At 36.6% G+C, this 10,979-nt stretch overlaps 1 protein-coding gene across 3 annotated transcripts in view; it reads right to left on the minus strand.

The window, feature by feature from the left end:
- LOC107686034 (junctophilin-1-like) overlaps nucleotides 1-10,656 on the minus strand; it is a 26,846-nt gene extending 16,190 nt beyond the window's left edge. For all 3 annotated transcript variants that reach the window (XM_016482844.1, XM_016482843.1, XM_016482842.1), the window contains exons 1-2: nucleotides 9,946-10,656; nucleotides 5,930-6,692 (exon numbers count right to left, since the gene is read on the minus strand). In XM_016482844.1, the coding sequence (XP_016338330.1) occupies nucleotides 5,930-6,692; nucleotides 9,946-10,324 (1,142 nt within the window). In that variant the 5' untranslated portion in view covers nucleotides 10,325-10,656. The remainder of the gene's footprint in view (nucleotides 1-5,929; nucleotides 6,693-9,945) is intronic.
- Between the last annotated feature and the right edge of the window lie 323 nt (nucleotides 10,657-10,979).

Consider the following 10,979-nt stretch of genomic DNA (forward strand, 5'->3'; position numbering starts at 1 on the left):
ATCTGTGATTTTATTCTTGATATTTTGTGACTTTCTCATTTAGGGCCATGAACATGCGTGCAAAGTGAGGATACACTGATGTGTTTTGAAGTGCACACAAATAATTTTCTGACGATTTTGATGTTCGCAGGTAAGTTTGACCCACATTTTTTTTTTGTTTCAAGGCATCTGTACAGACCCAAATTAAATATATTTCTTGGGTATATGTTATGTTGGTGTTTTGCTGAAAATGAGCTTTTTCTCGCTCATTTTCTCATTATTTTCAGTGCTGAAAAAGACTTTCTCAGACTCAGATGGTAAAAGTGAGCTATCATTTCTATTTTCAATGTATATGAAATACTATAACTTATCTTTTTCTTCCGGAATTTTTTTTACTTTTTCTCATTTAGGGCCATGAACATTTCTAAATAAGTTGTGTTCCAAATTTGAAGTTGATATTAAAAAAAATTGAGGTTCCTATGCAATTTTGTTTAGGCGTTATACCAAAACTAGCCACCGGGTGCCATTCAAACTCCATTGTTTTTTTTTTTATGCAATTTTTCTGTTACAAATGTATACATTTTTCTCTCAATATTACTTCCATCACAAAACCACCAAATATGGAATCTTGAGACTCAGACCTTTCCAACGATATGTATTTTGTCAAGATTATACAAAGTTTTGATTCTAAAAGACCGTAATACATTTTGTAAAATGACCCCCCCCCCCACTAAGGGGGAGGAGCCCGCTAAAATATTTTAAAGTACCATTAATTTCCTTGGTAACGCAATGTCCAATTTCAAAATGGTTTTCACAGGATGAATTTTGAGGTTTTAAGCTTTCAAATGATATATAGTTTATGATGATTACTAAAACATGTGATAGGGAAAAATAATAATTATTTGTTTTTTATTATTTTTGTATAAAAAAAAAAAAGAAATTGTGACAAAGGTCAGAACTCCTATTATGATGAAGTATATGTTTTGAGGTGCTCTCTTGTAATAAATTAATATATTACTGTTCCTACATAATTTGTAACAAAAACGACCGTAATACATTTTGTAAAATGACCCCCCACTAAGGGGGAGGAGCCCACTAAAATATTTTAAAGTACCATTAATTTCCTTGGTAACGCAATGTCCAATTTCAAAATGGTTTTCACAGGATGAATTTTGAGGTTTTAAGCTTTCAAATGATATATAATTTATGATGATTACTAAAACGTGATAGGAAAAAATGAACTCCTATTATGATGTAGTATATGTTTTGAGGTGCACTCTTGTCATAACTTAATCTATTACTGTTCTTACATAATTTGTAACAAAAACAGTGATAAAATATCCATTTAAGAGTCTTAGACCTTTCCAACGATATAGTTTGTCATGATTAGATTAGGATTTAACTGTAATATAGTAGTATAGAATATAGTAATATAGAAGTAAACTCCACCAGCGGGACGGTAACAGTTAAGGGGTTAAAAATGTGGTTAAACACATTTCTAAAAATCATACTTTTTGATATTAATTTTTTGCACTGTGTGGCAAATACTGATATTAAAATTTTTCTGTTCATAACTGATTCCGTCTTGTTTTTAATAATGTGATATTTAGGGAATTGCATTGAAGGCAATTAGGGTCCTTTTTGATATTAATTTTTTGCACTGTGTGACAAATACTGATATTAAAATTTTTCTGTTCATACCTGATTCCGTCTTGTTTTTAATAATGTGATATTTAGGGAATTGCATTGAAGGCAATTAGGGTCAATTTGACCTGCTCCATCAAAATCGTACCCAGAAATCGAACATAATACAATGGTTAAAATCAACTACAAGCATGGCTCCTCTAAACACACAAGGCAATGGCATATATAATATTAACACAATATTAAGAGAGCATCTACATACTATTTGTCAGCCAAGTAATAAGCAGCACCTTCCCTAGGCGTTAATGGACCTAATGTGATATTCTTTGGAGTCTGAGCCAAAGAACATCTCCTAGGCGACAGATGGAGCACTTGCAGAAATTCTGAGGGTTTTAATTTGGCAGTGTCTCCTCACATTCGCCCACTCTATCACACACAAGAGCTCAGATAAAGATGTGAAGAGGAGCACATCCTCCCTGCTTGAGCCCACAGCAACTTGATTCTGATCTGTCCAGTTAGCCTGAACAAATGTATATTTCTGTACGTATTCTTACGCTGCTAGTTTATATAATGTTTTCAGTGATATGTCGGACTACACTGATAACTATATAAACATTCTAGGGCTGCAAATCATTAAAAATATTTAAGCATGATTAATCTCATATTTTTCTTTAGTTCAAATTCCATATTTCTCTAAATGAAACAACACAAAGCAGTGAAATAGGAAATCTGTGATGTGTAAGACGTTTTTTTTTTTCACTGGCCTGCAGCCCTCTAATGGACTGTTTGCATTAACATGTCTATGAATAACAGACATCATTTCACTGGTGTGTGATATTTCACTTCAGTTATAATTCAATTCAAAGAAGTTAATGACTCTTGGGTAAAGTCTAGTTTATGTCTGATTTGTGAAAAAAAAACATGTTTTTCTGCAATTACTGAGAAATGCTTGCTGTGCTGTGGACTTTTGGGTGCGTTTCCCAAAAGCACTGTTAGCCAACTATGGTCACAAGTTCCGCTGAACTCTAATGATAATGACAGAATTGTGACTGTATAGTTGCTTTTGGGAAATGCACCCCTGATCAGTTTCAATCAGCTCAAAATGCTCTGATTATTTTTTAGAAACCACAGAACAGAATGAAATTGAATAAATGTGGTAACATTATTAAACTGCGTTCAACATACACTACTGTTCAAAAGTTTGGGGGTAAGTAAGTTTTCTTTTGAACTTTCTACTCATCAAAGAATCCTGAAAAAAAGAAATCCCAGTTTCCTCAAAAATATTAATCAGCACAACTGTTTTTAAAATTGATGATAATAATAAATGTTTCTTGAGAACTAAATCAGCATATTGGAATGATTTCTGGAGGATCATTTGACACTGAAGACTGGAGAAACGACTTTGCCATCACTGGAATATAATCCCATTTTCAAAAATATTAAAATAGAAAACTTCACAGTATTACTCTTATTACTATATTTTTGATCAAATAAATGCAGCCTTGGTGAGCATATGAGACTTATTTAAAAAATATTTAAAAAATCTTACTGATCCCAAAGTTTTGACTGGTAGTGTATTTAATTAAATTAATTAATTAAATGTAATAAATTAATGGTAAAACATTGATCGACAGCCCTAAAACACATCAAATGGACAGGAATAATGGATGAACCCCAAATATATAATTTGGGGACTAATAAGTCAAATAAAAGTAAGTATGCCTATGGAAACGTGTTAGCATTAAAGTATTTTGCAATCAACAAATCACTACAAAACGCAGCGTATAAAGTAGATTACCATAGAAGAAACAACCCTCTACATAAACTGTTGTTGAGGACAAACAGAAGATTAAGAAAGATGGTTAATCTGTTCAGGTAATCCTATCCATTAAAGCCTTGACCAGATAGGCAGGACACATAAATCTCACATATGAAATCAACTTTTTACAAAAAATGTCAACTTTTTACAAAAAAAGTTTCCACCAAAGTATCATAGTTACTTTCTACAGTCTCCTCAAGAAAGCATTAAATAAAATGACAAAGAAATTCTTGTACAGAGATCCCATTTATAATCTACAGTAATTGTAGCAATTCTAATATTTTGGCAGGAATTATGATTACCATGGTAAAAAGAAAGTCAGTGCTGACAGGATAAACGTGCACACATACACGCAGCTCTAAACCTGAGTGCTCTAACAGATGATAACAGGACGCAGACTGGCTACTGTATCAGTGACAGCTCCAAGACTATATTCTTGTCAGCGATTGAGAAGCCAACTCCTGTCTTGCCTTATTTAGTCAGGCTCAGTGCTGACACACAGTGCACACATGTGTGAGAGAGCACAGGCCTGAGAACCCCCACCCCATCTCTCTCTCACGCTATTTTTTCAAGACTCCTTCAAGGCAATCCAAAGCCTTCTCAGACTCTCCACACATTCCCTGAACCCTCACATTGCTTATCACTTCTCTGCGTGACAATCTTCAAAGGCACTGAGGGATATTTAATTCATCCAGCAGCTCTGGAACATATTACTATTTCATTAGCTACATGGACTGTGCAAGCTCATTATAGCAGCTTTCATTAAAATTCATACTCTTTCAGCTATCAGAAAGAAGCACATGGTTATGAATGAACAGGACAAGGACACGGTTTTTGTGCTGACAGAAAGAACTAAATAACTGCATTAATAGAGCAAAGCAAAATGCTTCCGAAGTAAAAAGCCCTAAATACATAAACCTGCACATGAAAAACACAATAAAGAATCACTAAAGGAACAGTTCAACCAAAAAATGAATACTCTGTCATTATTTACATTTCAGTTTACTTTCTTTCTTTCATAGAACACAAAAGGAAGCATAATGGTGTAAGGAGGTGTCTCCTGAAATTACAAGGAATTAGGACCGGACTAAGCTTTAAAAAGAATGTAAAAATGATTCAGATGAAGCTTTCAAATCTGATATCACTACTAAACTCATTAAAGCTGGGGTGAACATAAAGATTTTCAGCATGCAAGTCATATAAACCATTTTTCTGATGTTTTTTTTTTGTTGTTGTTGTCATTTTGAGCAAGCCTCAATCCTCAAATAGTTGGCAGGATATTCTATATTAATATATACATTCAAAATGTTGTGTTCCACTGAAGTTTGGGACAACATGAGGATGAGTAAATGATGATGAAAAGTTTAATTTTAGGGTGAACTGTCCCTTTAAGCATAATATTTTCATCCTAACTACTCACCAATGCACGTTGATGAGAGGAAAAAAGGTCTAAGGAAAAGAACAAAAATGAATAACTAAATGCGTGTCTTAAACTGAAGGAGCATTAATACTAAGCAAGTGAGAAACTTCTCCTACACCAGCACTAGCGCTAGCATATAAGCTCACATGTCCTTACATGAATCAGCGGTAGCACTCAGCTCACACAACATTATTGAGTCCCTGTTTAACACACTGATCTACACAACCTGCTTCAACTTGCAAAAATCGATGTGTGCCTTTAGCCAGCTGTGCTGATGAATTACAAGAGTTAAGAAAATAAGTTTTAGTGGTTTTCAGGAGGGGGAAAACACGTTGTGTTTAGAAAACAATATCAGGCATTTACTCCACCATTCCATGTGTGACTTAATCGATAATTATGTGTTATGTATAACACATATAAAAAGAACTGACAGTAATTCAATCCCAGAGTAATGAAACAGCTTTGGCTTTGAAAATGCATTTGCCGTTTGATTTACATATACCACCAAAGTTACATAAGTATCTCCTCTGAGCAAATTACATCTATGCTTAACTTCTCTTAGGAACGTATAGCCCTTTTAATTGTCATAATGGCCAGCAATACATAAAAATACCATGCCGTTTCTCCAATAAAAATGTTTAAATGATTATAAACGTTGGCACCCCGATTCCTCTGTGACTTCATTCAGCACATCCTGTTGGCCCTGCATTGATTATGTGATCAGTATGAGAGCTATGGCCGGGGGGCATGTGATGGCACTCATGCAAACAGACTATTCAACGGGGCTCTTCTGCACAATAGCTGTTTGCCTGGTCACCTCCCTGCCGCGGTTCACTCATTCACATGAGGGCGAATGAGCAGCCTTCAACTCCTCTACAGCTTGGGATACAGCATGCAGATGCTATGTTGGTTGGAGGAATTAAATATTGTGAGCAATACTGCGATGGTTAGATGAAGAAACTTACAAGATAGAGAAAGAAAGAGAGTGAGATAAAATGGTGTTGCAATTATGCCCTTCAGATGCAATTGATCATGTGGTGTAGGATTGATCTAGAGGAAGTATTAACCTTGAGGTGGCAATTTCTACTTTTGTTCGGGCAATGGCAGACGCTCTTATGGCTCCTTCAACGGCACGGTCCACTTTCTGCTTCGTCTTGGTGTTCTTGAGGGGAATAAGCTGCTTCTTGATGCCACGCACCAAAACGTTATTTTTGTACTTTCCCTCGTCTTTCGTCCCATCAGGGAATATCGTGCACCCGTAGCCGTGGCGTTTGTTGTTTATCCACTCGCCTTCGTATTTCATCCCATTGGAGCGCTCGCTGACACCGAAACCATTCCGCCTGTCATTCTTCCACTCGCCCATGTACGACTCGGTGGTGGTGGCATCGACATTGTCCTCAGCCGGCATGTACTCGTCAGCCACTTCTCCATCGCCAAAACTAATGGTGGAGTTTGCGTCGCTAGAGCTGATGCGGCTCATGGTGGCGTCGCTTCGTGCCGAACTGCGTTTGCTGGATATGGAAGAACGGGAGTCTGACTTCCTCAGCTGCTTGAGGCTCCCGAACAGCGAACCCCGTCTGAAAAGGCCCTTTTTTTTGCTGGAGCCCACTTCGCTGTCACTGTGGAAGTTCAGAACGAAGCCACCCCGGGTGCCAGCAGGGCTGTCGGACATGTGGTCGTGAAGAATGGAGCCGTTACTCTGCTCGCTGCGGAGGGAGGCCAGTGAGGTGCGCAGCGGGGAGCGGATGACAGTGGCCATGCCGTAAGGCACGCTCTGACGTACGCCATAGCCGTGTCGCATGCCGCCCATCCACTGGCCCTGGTACGTACCTGGCAAAGGGATTAGAGAGACTTTAGTCTAGATATTGCATAACACATAATACAGGGATTACACACAAAAGAAAACACCAGAGGAACTGACATGTCTGGGTGCTTTGATGTTTTTTAAGCAATGTTTAGAATTTTTTATTGAAGGGTCACAATAGATTAAATGATGAATTCATTCAAATTATTATAATAAATAGATTATTAAAATAAGCTATTAATTAATCATATTCAATTAATCAATTCATTAATTAATGTTTATTTTTTGTATTCCATGAATACCGAAAACAGTATCATTAATCAAAGAGCCTCTTAAATATTACCCAAATATCTTTTATTGTCTGAATTCAAGAATAAAGACAAGTTACCATCAGCAACCATGATTATAATCTTTCAAAACATAATACTGTTCGAATGTTTTGGGTTGGTAGGATTTGACTTTGAAAGATTTTTGAAAGTTTGTGAAAGAACGCTGCATTGATGTGATTAAAAATACAATAAAAACAGAAATATTGTGAAATATTATTGCAATTTAAAATAACAGTTTTTTATTTTATAAATGTTATTTATTAATGTAAATAGCAAGGCTGAATTTTCAGCAGTCATTACTCCAGTCTATAGTGTCACATGATTCCTTCAGAAATCATTCAAAAATGCTGATTTGGTGCTCAATAAACATTTCTTATTATTATTAATGATGTTGAAACAGTTGTGCTGCTTAATATTTTTGTGTAAACCATGATTCTTTGATAAACAAAAGAACAGCATTTATTTGAAATAGAAATCTTTTGTAACATTGTAAATGTCTTTACTCTCACTTTTATTCATTTCTTTCAAAATTATTGATACCGATAAAAGGCAATATACAGTAGATATAGCCTTAGTGCCAACTTGGTCCCCATCTAGGTGAAAAGTTTTTAATCTCACTTTCAGGAAATATCCAAAGTGCTAAAATGCATAAATAAAATAACATGCAGACTATAACTACATAAATTATTGTCAGGCTAGTAATATACAGGTATAATCCAATCCACATTATGACGCTGAAGTGACGAAGTGAACAGCTCTCCCTCCTATATCTCATATGCTGGCCTGTCAGACCTAACAGCTTCTACAGCAGAGCCAGCACTATTTTAAAACATGGAAGTAATCTGAGCCATTGTAAAGTTTGTGACTCCAGCCAACCATAACTCTTATTTATTTACCTATTTATCCACTCATTCCTTTTGATTCTGTGTATGCCATTGCCTCTACAGCAGTAATGCTAATAAGCTAATATTCCAATTATAGGTAAAGAGGCACAATGGAAGTGACTTATGATATACAGAGCGTCTCAGCAGTCCAGCTGAGCTATAACACTATTTTCAGGATTCTTTGCAGAAGATGAAAGTGAGTTATGAGTAAGCGGTAATGTGTGACCCTGCCTCATAAATTCAACAGTAGGCCCAACTCTCTGACGCCACCACATTTCAAGAGAACTTCATGTTCCTTGCCAAATATTAATTTACCTTGGATTTAAATTTCTTCTTAAAAGACTTAATAATATATCACTATGCAATCTAAAAGTTATTTGAATAGTAATGCTGTTTAATCACTTAATCATGTAATTTAGTTACATTTAATAAAAGATAATAAAAGATATATATTGGAGGCAACACATTTACATTTTTCCACAAATTAGTGCTAAAATTATGCTTTTGCTGTCTCATAATTCATATGGCTCCTATGTTGATTACTTAATAGAATTATTTTTATTCATTTTAATGCACCTTGTGGCCTTCTATTTTACCACTGGTACAAAAGTACATTTAAGTACGTTTGTATATTAATATTATATTAATAAATTATGTAGGGCTGCACAATTAATCAAATTTCTAATCGCGATTACAATTATGGATGCCACAATTACGTAATCTTTCAAAGCAGCAATTAATCTTTCAAAGTCCACTTATGTTATTCTGCACGCTTAAGATATGCTTTTTTCTTTCTACATGTTATCTTAAGGATTTTTCCATTGTTTTAGTTTTAGTTTTAGTATAACATTATAATACCATTCATATTTTTACTTTTTTTTTTTATTTAAAGAAGAAACCAATCCGAGGTATAGTTGACATTTGAGGCTTAATACTATAGAAAAGCACTAAAGGTTTTTCAGTTAGAGAGTTTTCAGCTTGTTTATTTTCATATAAAAATACGGCATGCAGTTGCATCAAACAATGGTATAAACATCATTCAATGTAAATTGTGATAATCGTAATTAATAATCGCAATCAATTTCAAGGGAATAATCGACAATTATGATTTTTGTCATAATCGTGCAGCCCTAACATTATGTATAAAGTATGCTTATAAACTGTAAAATAGATAGGCACCAAAATGTCACTTTTAATATTTTTTTAACATGGTCACTGTATTTTAAAGTGACAGACAGTTCACTCAGAAATGAAAATCTTGTCATTACTCACCCTCGGGTTGTTCCAAACCTTTATGACTTTATTTGTTCTGTTGAACACAAAAGAAGATATTTTGAAGAATGTTGATGGTAGCCATTGACTTCCACAGCATGGAAAAAATACTATGTAAGTCAATGGCTACCATCAAATGTCTGCATTACACACATTTTCGAATATTTTTCAAAATATCTTCTGTGTTCAGCAGAAGAAAGACATTTATACAGGTTTGGTTCGACATGGGTGAGTAAATAATGACAGGCACGAAATAGTGAATTAAATTAACAGGTGGACAATTCTACACATTTTTAAATATGTCCATTTTACAATTTAACTTCCATCGAATGAAGTGACAGCACAGAATTTTCACATATATCACAAATGCTGCTCGCAAAAGAAATAAGCTGAGACAAGTATGCTTGTCTGCTAGAAGAGCTTTGATTTGACATGTTGCAGATGTAACTATTATTAGCCTTGACCTCTGTGAGCAACTTCTGCTGACCAGTCCAGTTATATGCCATACATCAACTCAACTGCATGGACAAACTGCTTCATAAATCTGCAGACCATGATTTAGGGGCAAAATCTAGGCACCAGAAATAACCCAGGCGCTTCAAGACGCAGTTTTGTTTGATCTTCCACAAAAATGGAAGGAAAAAAAGAATCCTTATTATATTCTACATAAGAGGCCTTAATTTTATAATGATATATTACAAAACAGAGACCCGATTTCACTCGGCAGCAGCATCACAAACACGCAAGACTTTAAAGAACATTAAATAGGTAAAGCGATGTTTGGCTGAACTCACCCCCATCTCCGTACGTCTCGACCCCATATCCATCTTGCAGTCCATTACTCCATGTGCCTTCATACCTGGCAGGTGTATTGAGACTCTGGCGAACCCCATACCGACCCTTAAATCCTTGACTCCACTCCCCGCGGTACAGCCACCTCCCCTTGAACTCCACGCCAAGCCCGTGCCGTTTCCCCTGTGCCCAGTAGCCCTTGTATGCATTTCCACTGGGCCAGGTGTACACACCAACTACCTCAAACCCGTTGGACCAGGACCCGGAGTATTCGCCCTGGCCCTTGGGGCCGGTGCAAATGCCGTGTCCGTGGGCTTTTCCGTCCTCCCATCCACCGCAGAAAGTGCCGCCATCGTCGAAGTCGAACCGTCCGCCCGTCATTCAGATGAAGGATTGAATTGAAAGTGTTTGCGTCTCGATGGCTGCTCGTATGTCGGATGCTCAACAACTACAACAATAAAGGGAGCGGGGGTGAATTTCAGACCGCGGGTGCAGTGCTGTGATGCGGTGGTGTCTGCTGGAGATGGCTGAGGGCGCGCATTGGTGCGAGGGTTTGTTGGTGAGTGAGAGGGAAGATCGCGCACAGGCGCCGGAGCCGCAGGCGCTGTCACTATCGCCGTTCCTGGCTTTTTTTATGATCCTCTCCCCCCTGTTCGCTTCACAGGGAGGTAGAGAGAGAGAGGAGACAGGAGCCCAAAGCCGGGCGAGAGACACCCTGCTGATGACGTCAGTTCTACAAGCCCGCCCTCGCGTTGTAGGCTGCTACCACATTCACATCGTTTCACATTTTATGTGGGCGAACGATAAGTTTTATTTATTTTTATTTTTTTTTGATAATCAGAAATAGACAGATTTGGATTCGCATGAACATATTTTCTAAATATCCTATTTTTAAAACATTTTCTAAACATCTATTCATTCCCTTTGAATAGCCTATTATTCTATGCAATCTATTTGCCTATTTGTTTTATTTGTTACTTTATATAGGCAGTGGTGACCAAAGTTATTAGAACACTAGTATTTTCACCAGCTAAAA

Source organism: Sinocyclocheilus anshuiensis, unplaced genomic scaffold, assembly GCF_001515605.1.
Source record: "Sinocyclocheilus anshuiensis isolate Anshui unplaced genomic scaffold, SAMN03320099.WGS_v1.1 scaffold930, whole genome shotgun sequence".
In the NCBI taxonomy this organism is placed as follows: domain Eukaryota; kingdom Metazoa; phylum Chordata; class Actinopteri; order Cypriniformes; family Cyprinidae; genus Sinocyclocheilus; species Sinocyclocheilus anshuiensis.